This window comes from Cebus imitator, unplaced genomic scaffold (assembly GCF_001604975.1).
Source record: "Cebus imitator isolate Cc_AM_T3 unplaced genomic scaffold, Cebus_imitator-1.0 Scaffold46, whole genome shotgun sequence".
Lineage (NCBI taxonomy): Eukaryota > Metazoa > Chordata > Mammalia > Primates > Cebidae > Cebus > Cebus imitator.
In genome coordinates, this window is record NW_016107361.1 from 209,635 (window position 1) to 230,867 (window position 21,233).

Sequence of the window (21,233 nt, forward strand, 5' to 3'; positions counted from 1 at the left end):
TTATAATACCTAATACAATGTAATGCTAGGTAAATAGTTACACTATATTCTTTAGGGAATAATGACAAGAAAAGTCTGAACATGTTCAGTATACACACAGTATTTTTTTGAATGTTTTCAACCTGCAGTTGTTTGAATCCATAGACTTGGAACCTACAGATACAGAGGGCTATCTATACCGTCCTTCTTTCTCATAGAATATAAAACTACAAAAAATTATAAGTCCAATTTAATGTGCTTTTAATACATATAAAACTTATTTAAATATGTTTCCATTAGCATCAGGGCTTATCAGGTACATCCTTTGGTTTGGGTAAGTTTCTAAAAGCTGCTATTCCAAGCTTATAAAACTTTAATTTTTTCTGACACAAACTAGATAGAAGTTTAGAATTCCTTAATAAAGGGGTAAACTCATCAACTTAGTTCATCAGAAGTTAGTTAATTTGGCAGCTTAACCATGGAGTTAAATGAATATGAAGTATACCTCTATCACTGGGAAATATATAATATTAATGAAGGGATCAAATGAACAAGTATGGAGATAAAAGAAAATTCACCTTTTTTGGAAAACTCTAAGTACATGCATCATTTTTATATACGAAAAGCACATTTTTTTAAAACTACCTACTTATTTAATTTTCCCCCAATAAAGCCTGATGGTTTTATTATTTATACAAAATATTTCTAATAATTATAGACAAAAAAATAACTTGATCATTATAGTCTGTTAAAAGAATAAGTTGGTTCTCTTTTCTACACTATTCCAAAAATGTAATTATGTATTTAAATTTTTTGAGGCTATCCTGAAACAGCCTATGTATTTAAATTTTAAGCACTTTAAATTGTGAATTTAAATATGTGAGTTACATATGACAAATTCAGCAATATTCTTACCACAATAACATGTGTCACAGTTGACAACGTACTATCTCCTGCCATCAATGTACGAAGCAATACCCCATTAGTACAAAATGTCAGAAGTGTCTTTGGTGAAACCCTTTAAAAAAAAAACAAAAAACAAAGTGCACAATTGCAAGTCTTTTATGTTACTAAAACATAAATCACATTAAATGCTGGCCTCATACACATTTTAATAAACATTACTTATATAATAGTGTACTGGTACGTACAGTTTATTGGTAAAGCTATGTGGTTTTGCAGTTATGTGAGACTGCCTGACAATAAATAGCCTTTTATATTAAGTGATGTATTTTGTTAAAGAACCTACGCTCTAAAAACAAAACAAAACCTTAAGTACTTTCTGTATGGTGATAAAGTATGTTACAAATGGAACCAGATTTTTTAATCACTACTGAGAACAAAGAAATAGTACTATTTGTCAAGAAGGCATTGCTAATACTACAGGATGAGTATCCCTTGTCCAAAATACTTGAGACAGAAAGAGTTTTAGATTTCGTATTTTTCTAGATTTTAGAATACCTCTAATTGAGCATCTCAATTCTGAAAATCAAAAATCCAAAATGCTCCAAAGAGCATTCCCTTTGAGTGTCATGGTGGCACTCAAAAAGTTTTAGATTTTTGAGCATCTTGGATTTCAGATTTTTGGATGTGAGATGCTCAATTTGTACTACTATCAATAATAAATTCACTCACTAACAGTTATTGACTGTTCACTATAAACTTCACCTCAAACCTGTGCTCTAGATGCTTTTCTTAAACTCATTTTATAGTTGAGGACACTGAGGCTCAAAGAGGTAAAATAACTATGATCATGAAACTATGAAATAGAATTTTTTTTCTATGGTTCAAAGTATTTTTCAAACTATTCATTCAAAACTTCTCTAGATTTAGACATGACACTTCAACAACCCAATGTAGACTTACTTGGAGCAAAATGATCATTTAACTTTTCAACTAACACACCCTCGATTTTTAGTGAAATATACATAGTCTTTTTTAAGCATAATAAAAGACAAGATGCATGAGGGCTGTTTTTACCTGCTTTCTAATCGGATCTGATAACCAATTGTTTGACCAATCCTTTCCCTTCTCTCTGCGGCAACTCTTTCAGCCACAGCAATAGCCGCCAATCGTCTTGGTTGAGTACAAAATATACGGCAGGGGATACCATTTTTAAAGCAATCGTCTAAAAGGAACTGAGGAATCTGAAACAAAAGTTTTAAAATACTATAAGATGACATGATCATATACTACAAAAAAATCTAAGTGAATCAACAGAAAAACCATTAGAACTAAAAAAGTTCTGTAACAACTCCAAATATAATCATAAAATCAACAACATTCGTGTAACTAGTAATAATCAGCTAAATAACGTCATTTAAAAAGATCTTGCTCACAATAAAAACTAAAGCTAAAATATCGAAAATCAAATTTATCCAGGAATAGTTAAGGTTTACATGAAGATTATAATATGCTACTGAAAAAAACATAAAAGGCTTGAATATATAAAGAAATATGCCATCTTCATGGATGGGGATAGTCAATGCTGTAAAAATGTTAATTTCTCCCCAAATTATTCCATAAAGTCAATGAAATAAAAATCAAAATTCCATTCGGATTTTTTGAATAATGAAAAGCATTTAAAAAAATAGCCTATAATCCAGGATTGTATTTTTTTATAAATAAAATTCACACAAGTTGGAAAGATTTAAAATCAAAATCTTAACTGCCCCCTACCACCATTGCCCTTATATCTTCTCCATAAAAGTAACTACTATTACTTATGAAATCTTTCAAGAAAAAAAATCTTTACAACCCAGAATATTTGTGTATACTGTATAAGAACTTTTCTTATCCACACAAAGTGATGATTGTACTTAATGTCTGTAATTTGCAGTTTTCATATAACATACCAGATCTACCTAGTAACAGGTGCATATTCCATCCTCTGGATATGCAATAATTTAACAAACAATTAAACATTTAAGTAATTTCCAGTTTTTTAGGTTTATTATTGATGTTGTTTGGTATTAGAAACAACACTGCAATAAACACCTGTCTCCACATAGTTTTGGAAAGATATATATACTAGCAGTAAAATCACTAGTAGTGAAAATACTGAGTCAAAAAGTGCCTCAATTTTTAATTTAAATTAAAAAATTAAAATTTGTGCTGTGTACAAATCCCCAAAACAATTTATACTCCTACAAACAAAGCAACAAAGAAGAAGAGCTGCCTTCCAACACCCATACAAATACTTGGCATCATCAATTTTTTAATTTCTGCCAATCTATAGTTGAAAAATATAATGGTTTTTATTTTCATTTCTTTAACTGTGAGTAAAAGAAAACATCTTTTCATACACATGTTAGCCCCTAGGACTTTTTAAAAACTTGACTGGCTCATCCAGAAGCATAAATGTGTTAAATACTACCAAGAAATACTACAGAAAATCAAAGAGATCTTCCAAAAAATAATAAAAGAAGATAGCGGGGGAAAAATCCTTACCTACAAAGAAGCAAAGTTAAGAATTACATCCAAGTTTGCCTCAGAAACAATGGAAGAAAAGAGTGGAGAGAAAGAACTGAGAGAAGAAGAAAAAAACCCACCATCCTAGAATTGTGTACTTTGCAAAATTATCTTTAAAAATGAAGGAGAAATGAAGACTTTCTCAGATGAATGCAAATTGAGAGAATTTGTTTTCAATAGACCACAGCCTTGCATGAAATTTGTTTTTAAGTTCTTTACAGGGAAAGAAAAATAACATGGACCAGAAACTTGAATCTTCATATTGAAAGAAAGAACTCTGAAGAAGGAATAAATGGAGGTTAAAAAAAACTTTTTTAAGTTTTATTTTTCATATTCTTAATTGATCTACATATAACAATTGGTTCAAAATAATAATAGCAACAATGTAGTTGATTATGTATGTATATATTTTATGTGTCTGTACATGTATGTTTATATATGGTTACATATAAGTGAAACGAATGACAGCAATGATACAAGGGACAGGAGGGAGGAATAAGGATCATTTTAGGGTGTTTGTTTTGTTTTGTTTTGTTTTGTTTTTTGTTTTGTTTGAGACAGGGTCTCTCTCACTCTGTCACCCAGACTGGAGTGCAGTGGTGCAATCTTGGCTCACTACAACCTCCACCTCCTAGGCTCAAGCAATTATCTTGCCTCAGCATTCCAAGTAGCTGAGATTACAGGCGCACGCCACTGCCATCCAGCTAATTGTTGTATTTTTAGTAGAGATGAGGTTTCACCATGTTGGCCAGGCTGGTCTAGAACTGCTGCCCTCAAATGATACACCTGCCTCAGCCTCCCAAAGTGCTAGGATTACAAGCATGAGCCACCATGCCCAGCCTATTTTGTTATTCATGTACTCACACTACTTGTAAAGTAGCATAGTGTTATTTGAAAGTGAACCTGGTTTATTTGTGAATGTATATTGCAAACTCTTGGGCAACTACTAAAAAAGGTAAACAATAATAAAGATTATTATGCTCACACTGTAAACAAAAAGCAGAATCCTGGTGCAGGAATAGATAATGAGATTAAAGACACATAAGAAAATTTTTAGAAATAGATCCTGGTACTATAGAAAGTTAGTATTTGGTCAAAAATAACATCTTAAATTGGGTCAGGAAGGTTAGGGGGGAAAGACAGATTGTTAAATGAGTTAAATTTGAACTGGAAATAAAATGAAAAAAAGTAAAATTCCTACCTGACATAATATAATAAAATAAATTTCAGATGAATTTTTAAAACAATGTAAAAGTATTAGAATAAAATATTTATAGGGAGAGCCAGGTGTGGTGGTATGTACCTATAGTTCCAGCTACTTAAAAGGCAGAAGCAGGAGGATCCCTTGAGGCTACGAGTTCAAGGCTACAGTGAGCTATAATAAACTCTGAACAGCCACTGCACTCCAGTCTGGGAAACAGTGATACCCCATCTAAAAATAAATAAATAAATAAATATTTACAGAAAAATGTCTATTAATCTTAGGGTAGGAAATGCCTCTCTCAACATGCCCCAAAGCCCTAGAAAAATACTGACAGCTTTGACTGAAAATGTAAAACTACTAAACAAGATACCATAAACAAAGGTTTAAACAAAAAATTGGGAGAAATTATTTTTAACATGCTTTAATAGTCAACAGGCATGTATCTAGAATACATAAAGCACTCTAAAAAATACATCCAAAATTAGTAAGCCAAATATATAAACAAGGAATTCATAGAAGATAGACAAGAGGCAAATAAAAGATACCAAGAATCAACAAAATTCAAGTTAAAATATTATTTTTTGCTTATCAGCTTGATAAAGGTTTAAAGAAATTATATCCATTCTTCCCAAGCTTTAGAGAAACAAGAACTTTCAACACTTTTAATACAGTAATACATTAACTCTTTTTTAGAATTACAATAACCAGTTAATCTAGCTATTAAAATTTTAAGTGCTATATCCTTGATCTGGCATTTCCACTTCTAGGGAATTTATCCTATTGAAACATTCCTACAAATAAGCAAATAAATATTAGGATACAAGTAAGTACAATATAAGAAAAAGATTCCTACTCTATCACTTCTTAGCTATATTAACTAGAGTAGATTAACATCCGTAAGTTTTAATTTTTATTCCTATTCCTCATCTGTAAAAAGATAAAACCACCATGTCTTGGAGTTACTGAGCAGCTGAAATGAGACAACTCTTACATAACTCAGTACACAGTGTCATTTTTCACCACTGTTTATCATTACAAAAATGTTCAGGAATACTATGCAGTTGCAGTTGTTTAGACAATGAGGCATATCTATAGGTACTGACTTGGAAAAATATTCAAATTTGTTAAGTGAAAAAAATCAAGATGCAAAATTATGTGTGCTTAGTCTATGCTGAAAAACCAATATATAACAATGCTATAAAGAGAACAAAAACAAAACATACAACCCCCACCCACCCACCACCACCACCACCGGAAAAAAAAAAAAAAAAANAAAAAAAAAAAAAAAAAAGCCACAACCCACAAGCATATATTTGGAGATTCTGACAGTAATGCAGCAATAAATGGTGGCAGGAGAATTTAAAATATTTCACTTTCTGGCTAGGCATGGTGGCTCATGTCAATAATCCCAGCACTTTGGGAGGCCAAAGCAGGTGGATCACTTGAGCCCAGGAGTTCGAGGCCAGCCTGGGCAACATGACAAAACCTCATCTCTACAAAAAATTTAAAAATTAGTTGGGTGTGGTGGCATGCACCTATAGCCCCAGCTACTTGGGATACTGAGGGAGGAGAATTGCTGGAGCTCAGGAGGTGGAGGGTGCATACCACTGCACTCTAGCCTGGGCTACAGAGTGAGACCCTGTCTCAAAAGAAAAAAAAAAATCTTCCACTTTCTATAAAAGTATTTTCCACAATGTTCAAGTTTCACACAATGAACACATAAGGAAAAAAAAATTCAAAAAGCACTTAGTTTCCTAATACCATTAAAGTCAAAATAAAATACTACTTTAAATGTTTTTATTTTATATTTTAAAGAATAAAAACATTACTATTTTAACTCCTTAAATAGAATAAAATTATTTCTCATTTGAATTCATTAAATTAATAGTGTCTTCTTAAAAAGCAAAGAGTATAATACTTAACTATGAATTAAATTCTCAAGTACCCTTTCACACCTAGTAAAATGATACACATAACTGTGGAAACAGGCACCCATAATTCCAGTATACAAATATCATTAGCAATGACATTCAAATAATTTAGATAAAGACACATTGATCACATTTTATCAAAACTTCCATAATCTCTATTCGATATAATTAGAACTGCTACAGTTAACACTTAATGGCAAAATTAGTCATCCTAAAAAAATTTTAACAATCTAAGACATGTAAACAAATTCTCTGGAGTAACTCCATGGAATTTCACTTAATCATAAAAAGAATTCATGCTGGGCTGGGCATGGAGGCGGGTACCTGTCATCCCAGCTATTCAGGAGGCTGAGGCAGTAGAATCATTTGGACCTAAGAGGTGAAGTTGCAGTAAGCTGAGATTGCGCCACTGCACTCCAGCCTGGGTGACTGAGTCAGATTCGGTCTCGAAAAAAAGAACTTATGCTGAAGAAAAATCTTACATATTGTCTTCAGAAAAAAAGTTCATCATGTTTTTAATATTTCAGTTTTACAGCATCAAGTTTTAAGGATAAAGAGATATAATTCTGTAAAAATGTTTACGTCCTTCAACTAAAAAACTGGTAAAGTTTATAGTCAACTTATTCCACCACCTTGCCTTATTTACTAAGTCTATTAAACCAACCAAAATAATCATAAAAAATCTTAAGCAACTGTCAAAAGCAAAACTGTGTCCCTAAAAGAAGAAAACCTACAAATATATTTGTTATTTTATCTGAACCTCTATCAAAGCAATTTTTGTAATTTTAAGCTGAAATGCTGCAAGAATGAGCACAAGAAAGGGTCATATGATGTCATATTTACTACTTCCAATCTGTCATCCTATGAGTAAAACTTCATAAGGAGGTACTTTGATTCTAAAATTCCAGGTCAAACCTATCATATTAAGTCCATTCTACAGTCAACTTTATATTAATATTTGTTATTACTGCTTTTACTTTGGTTCCCATATGCAAAACACTATGCTAGGCACTTAACAGAGACAATCTCTACCCCTCACTATGAAAGGTAGCAATTATTAGTCCCAGTTTATAAATGAGGACTCTGGCTGACAGAGTTTACAAAAAGAGCCTAAACCTTCAATATGTGAGGAAATTGGAATCTAAACTCAAAGTCAAAGCCCACCTTCCTTCGATGATACCAAATCACTTTCTCACCACTATTTAAATAAAGGCCAAATGCACTAGTTTCAAAATAAGTAAATTATGTAAAACATTTTCTTTCTACAAATTCTCTAAATATATTCCAGCAGTAATTTATTTCTGAAATAACCATGACTATAATAACCACAAGTTTCTTTTTCTGTTTTTTTAAACATATGCAGTGTAAATTTGATATAAGATTATAATATGGGGCAAAATATATATATTTTTTCTAAAAACAACAAAAAAGAAACAAACCTGTGTAGTCTTTCCAGACCCAGTTTCGCCTACAATCAAAACTACTTTATTTTCCTTAATTATTTTAACAATTTCTTCCTGTTTCTCAAACACTGGTAAAGACTGCCTAAAAGAATCAAATTCGGATTCTCCTCTTTTCACTGGAATCTGAGGTATGCCATTGTTGAGTCGCCCACTTGTCTTGCTCATTTCCCGGTTTTCTTTGAAAATGAATAAAAGAACAAAAAATGTATGATCAACACTGAAAAAGAACTGTTAAAATAAAAATAAGTAATTTTTTTTTGCCAAGCCTAGAACAACATAACAAAAAAGATAATTTCTAATTTAATTCCTTTCAAATGTTTTCTTCTCAGTCTACATAAAGTTGTCAAAAAGTACCTCAATTGTTGTACTCTTACACATACTATTCTCATAGAACATGTTATAAATTTCAATATCAGTTAGAAAGCCAACCTCTTAGATATATTTCTGGTACACAATGTTTAAAAATTGATAAAAACGAATTATTAAATAACCATTAAAAATGAAACAATTTTGATAATCTAAATGATTTTTAGGCTTGTTATAAATTTCTGTCAAGAATTTCACAGAAAATTTTTATAGTAGGAAGTAATGTGCATTCCACTTATAAGATCTGTCACGTACATTATAAAAACATACTACAAAAAATAAAATACCCCATATAGATTTAATGTTATATATCTAAGATTAAGTGATCAAATAGAATAATATGTGTTAAATATAAGGTCCTAATGTTAACAAATTTCCTAATTGAGTATTTTAGCCAACATCCACATTTAACTAAACAGGTAGGAATAAAGAAGAGGTAGGAAATGTTTTATATCCATATAGTTCAAAACATGTTTGTGTGCCTATATGTAAAGTGCAAGTTTTTGATATCTAGGAACACATATTTTCTATATTCTGCTGATCTATTCCAATAGACAATAATAACTATGTACAGTTTATCACCACAGGCAATAAAATAAATAGTTTTCTTACTAGGGAAGTGATCTTTCCAAACAGTAAAATTACAAGTTTATTTTATAACCCAATACATTATTTATCTACCTTTGAACAACTTAATGTACTGAAGACTCTGTCCTGTTTCTTACCAGAGCTAAAGCCCCATTTCAAAATCTCACTTATTAGTGTGTCACAGCATCATAACATAGGAAAGTCTAGTTCCTGGAGTCAAACACCCGCTCTGCAGTTTACTGGCTGGTTTGGTGACCTTGAACAAAATATTTAAGTCCTCTAAGCCTCAGTTTCTTCACCTGTGAAATAGGGGAAATTCTTACCTTGCAAGGGTTGCTATGAGGCCCCATACATAGGGTTTAGCATACCACCTCGCACCTCGCACACAGTTAATGCTCAATAAACGGTAGCTATTGATATTATTATAATACTTAAAAAACACTTGGTTCAACTTAATGACATGCTTTAAAACTGCACTTTGTTTCAAATATTTACAACTCTCAATCATTTCTAACAAACTATTCCAGTCGAGAAATCTTATTTCATCTTAATTTTCAAAAATAAATCTAAAATGGAAAAAGAACAGTCATCAAATAATAGGGTAAATGAGGAAGCTCCCCAGAAAATACATACCAGCTTCAACTGCAAACACATTTCCTCTTTCTGTTTTAGGCAGAAGTTCTGTACGCTCTTTATTGGTGACAGGAAATCTTTGAATTAGGCTCCTAACAGCATGTTTTGTATTATGAGTCAAATTACAGGTCATCATTGCATGAGCTGTTTCTGATCCATCTTTCTTCTTCACAGTTAGGTATCTATTTGCTCCCTTTCTGAATATTAATAAAAATCATTTATTTACTATATATAGTCAATTTGTTCACATATGATGTATGCCTACTTAGAAAATATGTCTCAAGCAAAACATTGAAAAAAATTAAAATGCTTTGGGATAAGATGCTGGAAGTCCAAAGAAAATTCAGTAAAGAAAGAATTGGGCTAAAGTGGGCATAAGACTATTTTTAATTAAAATTTCAAGTGCTGCAAATCCAATTTGAAGTCCACTAAAAAGGCTTACTTACCCATAAGTGCTAAAGTTTGTCTTTAGCAGACTTCATGGTAAATGAAACATCACCAGTTAATATAATACATGCTGGGAAGCATACAGAGGGGGGAAAAAAACAATCTGAACAACAGAACCTAAAAATAATAATGAAAAAGTTATGGTCCATAGTTCAGACTAATATGTCCCAGTGAATGTTTCCACAGTATGTTGGTAATGAGACACTCCCATGAAAACCTGTTAAGAGAGCCAAGTTTAGTGGTTGGACCAAAAAAGCTTAAATCAGCGTTATTGATAAATAATTTCAGATGCATTTTTAATACAATATTTTCCAAAGCTTCTGCTTCTACTCTTCAATTATAAGGTAATGATGATTTATAACTGTTCAAGTTATTTACTATAGGTATATTGTTTCCTTAACTGGTCCAGGACTAAGCATGTCTTTTATGACTTTTGTAGCTCTAAGAGTAGTAGGTATAGTGTTATATACCAGGAAGTTCCCAAATGTGTTTTGAATGATTTCGTAATACATGCCTATAATGTAGCAGTGTAATACTGATTAAGAACTCAGGCTCCAAAGGCACACAGACCTGAGTTTGAATCCCACCCCTACCACTTACTAGCTGTGGCAATACAGAAAAATTATTTAATGGCTCTGAGCCTAACACAATAATAATATGTACCTCAAAGGATTATTCACATATTAAGATAATACATGCCAAGTGCAGTATCTGTTACAGAGTAGACACTAAATAAATAAAAACTATTATTATAGTCAGAAACAATATTATTTCTTAAATGTAAAAGTTACCAAAAATATTTCATAAAATGTTTTGCCATTTGTTAACATCACTATTATGTTATGCAAATAATCAACAGAGCCATAAATACAATGAAAAACATAATTTACAATGCAAATTTTATTATTTTCCTAATTTTCATTAGATGTAAATTTTGTCAACAGTATTGTTACCATAAGAGTGATATTAACTGGGGATTCCTGGCTGGTTTGATGTCCTTAAGCAAAATATTTAACTCCTCTAAGCCTCAGTTTCTTCACCTGTGAAATAGGGGAAATTCTTATAAGTTTTCTAAGTTAGGCTTCCAATTTATCAAGGTTTCTGGAAACTCCTTATTCAATGTTTCAATGAAGTATAAGCTTTCTATGTGGTTATGTCACTCATTAACAAGTACTTGGTGGTGCTTAAAATGATGCTATAAAGATGAAATAAAATGTAACCTAATCTAGAAGTTTCAATTATTTCCATGATAAATTCAAATTACTGAATCTGGAAATGTTCTCTAAAGTAGGTTCTTTTCCCATGGACCTTTCTGAAACTTCAGGACAGTCATTATAGACTCAATAATTCATTATTACCCTTCTGTGATGTTCATTTCATAAAATTTTAACTACAAAAGGCAGGAAATAAGCTGAAACGAGCACCAGAACAAATGGTAGGAGGCTAAAATTCAGTCAGTAATAAACTTTCAACTAGTTATATGATCAACAGTAAATCATTTTACTTCTCTGACACAGTATAACGGTTAATTTTTAAAACCTCATATTTTTTAAGAACTGAAAAATGCTTTAATTTTCTTAAAAATCATCTCAGAAAGGTTTTGCTGTACTTCACTTTAAATTTTATTCATTCACTCAATTATTTATCATATATTAGCAAAACACTGACTTTATGCCAGGCATTATGGTAGAAGGCAGGAATACAAAACTGAATAAAACAGATCCTTTCCTCAACAAGCTCACAACTGAAATAATAAGTCAGATTAAAAGTTTCCTAATATAGGTTACCTAATATAGCATTTATGTATTTTAAAAAACTCACAATAAGCAGGTGGGACTACTTAGCCATTATCATTTAAAATCTACAGAATTCAGTTTGAACACATATGGTAGAATGGAAAGATGAACTTGATGGTTTTACGTTTTAGTAAAAGATTCTACTTGTAATTTTACTGATTATTCCTACCATAGTCAGAACCACAGTGACACTGATGTATCATAAAAGGATTAATAGAATTTTTGGTAAAATATTCACCTCATTGTTGCAAGGATAGAAACATTTAATACAGTAGAAATTTGTCTTACTATGTATATTAACACAGTGGGATCGCCTCATTATGCTTTCATTCCAAGATAACTGAAACTGCTTTGAGGAAAAACACAGGAATCCTTTATGCAAAGCAAAATTAACTAAAAACTAGCTGCACATGTAGAAAAGATGCTAAGTGAAATTCACAAGAGTTTTAAAAAATAAAATGTAAACCCCATATGCAACTTTTAAATATAAAAGTAAATGTAATAAAATTACAGATAAGAGCATCATAACTTCTAACTTTCAAAAAGTAAAAGTAACCTACGCATTTTTGCATTTCAATGGCTTCTTCCTTTGAAAGAAAAATGATGCTGGGTAAATAAATAAATAAATATAAAAATAAATTAAAAAAAGAAAAAAGATTCTATCAGTAATCAAATTGGACACAATGTTATTAATTTGTTAATTTACAAAGCATGTTATTAAACATTCAAATCAAATATAAACATATACCTCAATATTCCCTACTTTCCAAATCTCAGAACAGTTTAAAAGATCAGCTGAAGAGCCAAAATCTGAAAATGACTACTTAAAAACCTCACGGACACCAGGAGCTAATGTCTCTTAAATAACAAAAAAATCAGGCATTTATTTGATGCCTACTAAGTACTTCATTTCATATTCCCTTAATTTATACTCCCATTAGGCAGACAGACACAAAGATCTAGCTCCAAACCACTTTCTCCCCAATATCATAATACAGAATTGGAAATGTATTAAAGTTTTCATCATACTAATCTGCACTTTTTTATGATTATCTAAAAACTAATAAACCAACCAGTTCACTTCATGTTGTTGTTAAACTGAGCACAGTAGCTTTCACGGCATGGTCACCATGCCAATAGTAAATTCATTTTTCTGGTCTTAATGAACTATAAGCTAAGTTGAAGATGAGATCTATCCAATATTTCTGTTCTAAATCCTCAAAGCACCTACTACATTGCTATAAACTTGCTGTGAACATCAAAAAATAATCGGTTAAGCCTCACTGTGTTCAAATCCTGGCTCTGACACTTGCTAGCTGTGTGATCTCAGGAAAATTACTTAACATCTCTAGGCTTTAATTGCCTCATCTGTTATATAGATACCAGGTGTTAAAATAGATTCTGCTTTATAATACTGTTAAGATCAGTGGTAGACTGGATAAATAAAATGTGGTACATATACACCATGGAATACTATGCAGTCATACAAAAGAACAAGACCATGTCCTTTGCAGAAAAACTGATGTAACTGAAAGCCACTGTCCTTAGCAAACTAACACAAGAACAGAAATCCAAATACATGTTCTTTTTGTAAGTGGGAGCTAAATGATGAGAACACATGGACATAAAGGGGAACAACAAGCACTGGGGCCTATCAGAGGGTAAATGACGGAAGGAGAGGATCAAGAAAAATAACTAATGGGTACTAGGATTAATACCAGGTGATGAAATAATCTGTACAACAAACCTCCTTGACATTTGTTTACCTATGTAACAAACCTGCACATGTACCCCTGAACTTAAATAAAAGTTGAAAAATAAACTATATCCATACTAGTATACAAATGTAGGCATGCTCTGACATACATCCTGCTGCATTTAATGTATAAAAAGGAACCACTGGTCCTTGTTGCTCACTTCTGTGAACAGGAAGTACACTAAGGCCATGAAAGTCATTCACTTTCATCAGCCCCAATCCAAGGGCCCTCACCCAATGAGACTGCTGACTCCTTCTCATTAAAAAAAAGAAAAAAATAATAATAGATTTTTTTATTTTCAATAATTCTTTAATTCTTGGGAAAACCCAGTATAAACTTGATCTAATTTTTTATTTAATTTGATAATATTTTATTTAGCATATTATATCTATGATCATACACCCATAATTTTCATTTCTAATATTTTCCTTATCTGATTTAGGTAGCAAAGTTATACTAGTTTCATAAAAAAAAAAAATAGGTGTCCCTATCTTTAACTCTCCAGGAAAAACTGAAGTAAAAATGAAATTATATTTACTGTGCAGCCATAAAAAGAATGAGTTCATATCCTTTGCAGGGACATGGAAAAAGCTGGAAACTATCATCCTCTGCAAACTAACACAGGAACAGAAAACCAAACGCTGCATGTTCTCACTCATAAGTGGGAACTGAACAATGAGAACACATGGACACGGAGAGGGAAGCATCACACACCGGGGCCTGTTGAGGGGTGGGGGAAAAGGGAAGGGAGAACTTTAGGACTAATACCTAATGCATGTGGGACTTAAAACCTAGATGACGGGTTGATAAGTGCAGCAAACCACCAGGGCACATGTATACCTATGTAACAAACCTGGACATTCAGCACACATATCCCAGAACTTAAAGAAAAATAAAACAAAATAAAATAAAGAAATTATATTTATTGACTCTGATTTAAATTACCTCTGAACAGGCTTTTGTGTAAGTAAATTTCTAATATTCATTAAATTTATATAATGAATTTTTTTAAAAAAACTGTTGTTAGGATTAAATGATAATCCACTTAACGCACCTAACACAAGTACACAACAGTGCTTAATAAATGTTTGCTCCCAACTCCTGAAGGAATGCAGCCCGGCCAATATCTTAAGTCCATGGGACCTGTTGTTGGACTTCTGACCTCCAGAACTGTAAGATAATTTTAGCCACCAAAAAACAAGTTAACTCCTGTTAACTACTGTTATTATTGGACACAGCAGGGTTTCTTTTCAGTGGATATCAAAAAATTCACTAAGAGAGTTCATTACCTGAAAACCATTTTTCCTATTTTGGCTGGGAGAAGAGAGGAAGCATGCAGTTCGCAACTTTCCAAGACAGGAGGCAAGATAGGCAGTAATCTACATCTGAAAAGGGGAGTATCCCTGTAGGTTGGAGCCTCTGGTCATGGTCAGTAGAGTACTTTGGTACCTATTAGGCAGTAAGTGACCTTAGCAGTCACAGAATAAGAAACATGTACTTAGAAAATCTACTTTCATAAACTTCATATTTTCTCATTCTACAGGTTTTTAACAAAGTTCATTTTGCAAAATCCATTTTGTCTAACTTGGACTGAGAAAAACTGGAATGAGCTTTTGTTTTAGTTATAAACAAGCCAAAGAATTAGAAAAGTGTACTCTTAAGACTAAAACACATTGACCTCAGTGTGACTTTAAACACAACCTTTAAAGTTGAGGAAAAAAGGTAAATAATGATGTGAAATTTTTGGTATGTGAAATCTGACTAGAATTTCAAAGAAAACTTGAGAATATACTAAAAATCACACAATAGGGTTTTTACCCCAAGAAGAATGTTTTCACTAAAAGATGAGCAATTATAAAAAATAATCAAAACAGGGCTGGGTGCAATAGCTTAGGCCTATAATCCCAATACTTTGGGAGGCCTAGGCAGGAGGATCACTTGAGCCCAGGAGTTTGAGACCAGGCTGAGCAACACAGCAAGACCCCATCTCTACAAAAAAAAAAAAAAAAATTTCAAATTAGCCAGGCATGGTGGCGCATGCCTGTGGTCCTAGCTACTTGGGAGGAGACCCTGAGCCTAGGCATTCGAGGCTATAGTGATCTATGATTGTGCCACTGCACTCCAGCCTGGGCAACAAAGGAAGACCCTGTCTCTAAAAAATAAAAATAAAAATAATCAAAGCAGGTAAAATTCAACTCTTTAGAAGAAGATGAAAAGCAAAATCCATCACAAATGGCTTAATTTTTAAAGAAAGAATACCAAAAAGAAGAAACTGACCAGAAAAAAATAGAAAATTATCACACAAAATGGCTGGAATCTAACTTAAATAAGAAGCCAAAATAAGAGAATGAGGCAATGAGAAACTGGGAATACAATCCAGACTTTCTGCCCTTTACACCACGTGGCCTGTCAAATTTGTACTAAGAAACTATAATATCACACACACTCACACACACACATAAACTAACCTGCTAAGTCAATAAAGTTAGTGATAGATTAAAAAAAAAAAAAAAAAATCTGGCTGGGCCCAGCGGCTCATGTCTGTAATCTTAGCACTTTGGAAGGCCAAGGAGAGAGGACTGCTTGAGCCCAGGAGTTCAAGACTATCCTGGGCAACAAAGTGAGATGCTGTCTCTACCAAAAAAAAAATTAGTTGGGTGTGGTGGTACATGCTTGTAGTCCCAGCTACTCAGGAGGCTGAGGTGAGAGGATTGATCGGGCCTTCCCGGGAGGTGGAGGCTGCAGTGAGCAGTGAGCCATGATCAAGGCAAAGGGTGAACAGAAAATTTCATGAAATGTAAGTCAGGTACAAATTCTCATAAAAATGAAAAGAAAGGATTTGAGAAGTAGATTCAAAGTAATTTATTTCACTTTGTGAAAAGAAGAAAAGGCATTTGAAAATCACAAGGACCACTAAGAAAATATAGTACAAAGTTTACTCAAAGATGAAAAGGAGAGACAAGGAGCCAGGGTATTTCATAAGAAAGTTTGAAAGCATTAAGGTTATAGGTATTAGGGACTGGATAAACAGGCAGGATTGCCTTGCTTCCCTTAGCATCTCTTTCCTTTTTCTTCTTTCTCTGGTTCTTCAATGTTTTCGCATTCCCAATTTTTGCCCCCATAACTTTCTTCGTGATTTCTCCTTCCCAAGATATTTATTCATTGTGGATCAACCCTTAGATGACTAAGCTACTGAAGAGTCGGACAAGTAGTCTACTTTAATGGACTGCTTTTCTAAGTTAGCTGCTTAGAAAAAAGGCCCTTGTAACCATAGAAATGATGTAGCTACAGAGCTGTACATTTATAACAGGTGTTTCCCAGTGCAGAACCAGAACCTCTTACCTGCAACTAGTAAACCCAAACAGTGCTAAAAACTGGAAGCTTTTAAGTTTGCAGTGACCTCATTTGACATCAAATGTGTTCAAGTGATTAAACTGACATGAGGTTATTAATAATCTCAGTGAGAATATTCATAGACTTTCCAACAAAAATATAAATGTGACTAAAAGTGATGTCCACATCTTATTAGGTATATTACATAACATATTGCAAATATACCCAGGTACATTTCTAAGTATAAAAAATCTGAATCTCAAATATATTTGGCCCAGATGTTTCTGGATAAATTGTGGCTCTGAACTATATTTTTATCTTCAAGTGCAGTATTTTACCTACCTGGTGGACTATAATACGGGCACACTCAGGAATCCAACCACTGTTCCAGCACTGGCCTTAGTAATATTCTAAAGCACATTTACCTAAACTAAATCCTGTTTCAGTAATTTATCACGGTAGTAGGCAGTCATATGCAAGGCATTCCTACATCAACTACTTTCATCTTAGGATCTTTTGAATATTTATTTATTAATATATTTACTTAATATTAAGTTTTGTTTTCCCTCTTCCTAACCTAAAAACAGGTAAACTGAAATTTTATCTTTCTTCTTAGCAGTCTCAACCTGGGCAATTTTGCTCTCCAGAGGACATCTGGCAACCTCTAGAGGCATCCTGGGTTGTCACAACTGGGGTTGGGAGTATTAGTGATATGTAGCAGTAAATGCTAGGGATGCTGTTAAACACCCTACAATACACAAAACAATAAAGGATTATCCACCCCAAAATGTCAATAGCACCAATAGTGAGAAAGCTTCCTTTCTATTGATCCCACCATCCTTACTGACAAAATGAAATAGCTCCACATAATTTTAGAGTTTTTCAATTTGGATGGCTCAAATGACTTTTCCCCACTATAGCTCTGTGATTCTCCCAACAATTTCCTCCTGTACCACTTTTTAAAATCATTTCTAATCATCAGATTCTTGACTTGGTAGGAAAGAAAACAATGAACATATGTTCTAAAGCTTACTATTACAGCGCAGTAACAGGAAAAGAAATAAGCTCTATAAATAATTGTACTTATTATCTTTTGTACATCCATTCTTCAAATTAAGAGATTTTGTTTCTATCCAAAACTGAAAATGTTTTTCTCAAGCAATCAACTTCAACTTTTAAAGTGTTTTTTTCTTACATCTTAAAATTTACCTTTGAAGGAGTTCAGAGTATGCCACCCAAAAATATGTCACTCTGGCACAAGGATTATTTTGAGCTGAAGGCAACTGAGAAGAACAGAAGAAATACTCTGCCCTCCCCCGCTTTACCAGAAAGGGAAGGACTATTCTTAATAAGAGAAACCACTCTAGACTCTTAACCCAGAGACAGCACCAGAGGAACCTAAAAAACCAACCTTGCTAAAACAACACATATCTTCCATTAGTTTCCCCATACATACCTTCCCAAAATGTACTGCACCTACAAGTTCAAAGTCCTTTACCTTTGTCTTGTCATTTTTAAATAAATTCATTGTTCTTTATTAAGATACCACATAAGCCCCATGTTTGAGTTACTTATCAAGTTCTCCCCTATGTATGCATGATGCATGTCTTAATAAGCTTATGTTTTTCTCTTGTTAATATGCCTTTTATCAGTATAATTTGCAAGGTCCCAGCCAAAGAACCTAAGCTGGGTAGAGGAAAAAGCATTTTCCTAGGGAAAAACATAACAAAACAAAAAAAGGGGGGAAGGGTAGATAGGAGGAAGAGGGAAGAGCTGAATTTGGTACAGATCTGAATCATTTTATCTACATACGATATAAGGAAAAATGTCAAGCTAAAACAGTAATAAATACTTAAACGTAGTCAGAAACATTTCTCCCTTTTTTGGGCAAATCTTTTTTTCAAAAATAAGAAAAGCTACCAACTTACCCTTTACTTTTAGAGACCAAACCAAGAGACTGACTGAGTCGATGAATAAAGGCTCTTTCAGTACTGGTCAAAGAAGAAGGAAATTCCATTTCTACATGGAAAAAAAAACAAAATAGTACAATTTGTAGACCGGCAACTTTCTTTCAAATAATACACACATATAAAATATGAAAAACATATATAATCAAATTTATTGTACTTTATGTGAGGTTAACTTACTTTATATTTCATATTCTTTAAGTAAGCTAATATATTTTATTAATTCAACAACTACTGAATGCCTACCAGAATTCTGATATTAATACAAAGATATCTATGTATTAAACCTAAATGTGATACAGTCCTCTAATGTTCACCAAAAACGACTCCTTTTACTTAACGCTGGAATTTTGAATTGGTATAATAATTGAACATATTTATCTTGGTCCCTACTTGTTTAGTTAACAAAATATTTCTTTTCTTCAATGATGAGATATGCTCAAACATAAGAACTCTCAACATGAAACTCTATTGTTTTTGCTTTCAAAGCTGTATAGAATTCATATTCCACTATTTCAGAGGGATTTGTTATGTATTGCTGCCACTTTCTCTTTTTTTTTAATGTGAGTTCATAATCTCACTGCCCAGAACTGCCCCATTTTGAACTATAAGATTCCAGGGTAAGAGGTCCCCTAATTAAGCCAGCAGGTCGGAATGAGCCCTCAACATACTGTACAAGTCACCACAGGTCGGTTGCTGGTTCCGCATTATGTGACCCAAGACGAGTAGCTTTCTAACCTCATGAGGTGTGGAAGATGCTTCCTATGCCAAACCAGTTTAAGTGGGTGGCGTGGTGCTTCGGGATTCAAAAGTATTGCCGCTGCTTTTACTTATCTGTTTGATTTCCTTCTGCTCTTCTACATCCGTAGCTTAAACGTGCCACAATTAATCTGACACCTCCTTAAAAAGTCTTTTTAAGGGTAAGGACTAACCGGTATCTGAAACACTGTGGCTTAACCACCCAAGGCTGCTGAAAGACGCGGAGGAAGAAACACTTCCCGCTAGGGAGCAAAGTGCCCGTATCCGCAGAGCAGCTCGCAGATCTCCACATCCTACCGCGGGGCCAACAGCCGCGCTCCAGACCCAGGTGCCGCCACTGAGGCCCGCCCGGGATGGTGGCCCGGGTCTTCCCTCCCTCTTCAGAAGCAGCCCCTTCACTCGGTGGGTCCAGGTTTGGGGGTTGCTGGGGTGAGGGGGTGTCCAGACGGCTGGCAGGGTCCCTGTCGGGAACCTCACCTCTCTGGTCCCCGTATCGGAAGCGCTCCAGCGCGATATTGACTGCGATCTTCACCTCCTCATCAATGCGAATGTCCTTCAGCCCCTTGGCCCGGCCGCCGCCCCCAGGGCCACAAGGCGCGGGACCGCCGCCGCCGCCGCCACCGCCAGGGGCCGGCTGTCGCGGGGAGACGCTGCTCGGTCTGGACATTGCCCTGAAGAGATGGTCTCCCGGCACAGGAGCGGCCAGGCCTGCTGGCTGACAGCCAATGACAGGGACCGGGGGACTCCGAGGCCACTACCGGGCGGTTCCGCAGGTGGCCTGCGTTGGGCTGAGGTCACCAGAGAGCCCCGAGTCACAACAGCCCAAGAAAAGCCAGCGCCGTTGATATCCTGGCGGGGCGGGGAGCGCGGGCGTAATGACGTCACCAGGGCCGGCGCCCGTGACCTCAGCGCGGCCTCCGCTGCGCGCCTAAAGGAGGCTCCTCGCGGAGCTGCGGTGCTGTCTTCTTACCCCGCCACTCACCAGGGGCCGCTACACATTTCCTTGTTCGCTCACTCGCTACCTGGTTTAGTCCTTCATTAATTCCTGCATAAAGCATATATGGGCTCTTACTATGGAACTGGCACTATGCCACGCCCTCGATATACGTTGCAGAATCAGAGAACTAAGGTTCCTGCCCTCATGGAGTTTATATTCCAGTGGGAGGAGGGTTGCCAGATTTAGCAAATAAGAATACAGATGCCTAATTAATTTGCATTTCAAATAAACGAAAAAATTTAGTACATGTATTTCCGGTGCGATATTTTGGAAAAATATTATTAAAAATACATATACTAAAAAATGAGCGACTGTTAGGTGTCTTGCATTCTTCTGCTTTATGAATGGGAGATTTTAATGCAAGTATGCCACCCTTGCTCTATCACGTTACTCAGTGTAGCTGAGTGGAGGCAGGTATGTAGCACATATTTACATAGTTCATGGGTTACCTGACAATGAGAATACACATCTGAATCTAATAAAGAGCACTGTGTGTCAGCAACAGATCTGGATGCAGTGACTAGCTGGAACTCCAGGTGTCT

At 34.4% G+C, this 21,233-nt stretch overlaps 1 protein-coding gene across 2 annotated transcripts in view; it reads right to left on the minus strand.

Moving 5' to 3' along the window:
• YTHDC2 (YTH domain containing 2) overlaps positions 1 to 20,565 on the minus strand; it is a 78,707-nt gene extending 58,142 nt beyond the window's left edge. The window contains exons 1-6 of one of the 2 annotated variants that reach the window (XM_017527171.1): positions 20,172 to 20,565; positions 18,897 to 18,987; positions 9,636 to 9,832; positions 8,025 to 8,224; positions 1,960 to 2,126; positions 895 to 997 (exon numbers count right to left, since the gene is read on the minus strand). In XM_017527171.1, coding sequence (XP_017382660.1) covers positions 895 to 997; positions 1,960 to 2,126; positions 8,025 to 8,224; positions 9,636 to 9,832; positions 18,897 to 18,987; positions 20,172 to 20,361 — 948 coding nt within the window. In that variant the 5' untranslated portion in view covers positions 20,362 to 20,565. The remainder of the gene's footprint in view (positions 1 to 894; positions 998 to 1,959; positions 2,127 to 8,024; positions 8,225 to 9,635; positions 9,833 to 18,896; positions 18,988 to 20,171) is intronic. The other variant, XM_037737972.1, reaches the window with a different exon arrangement.
• Positions 20,566 to 21,233: the final 668 nt, after the last annotated feature.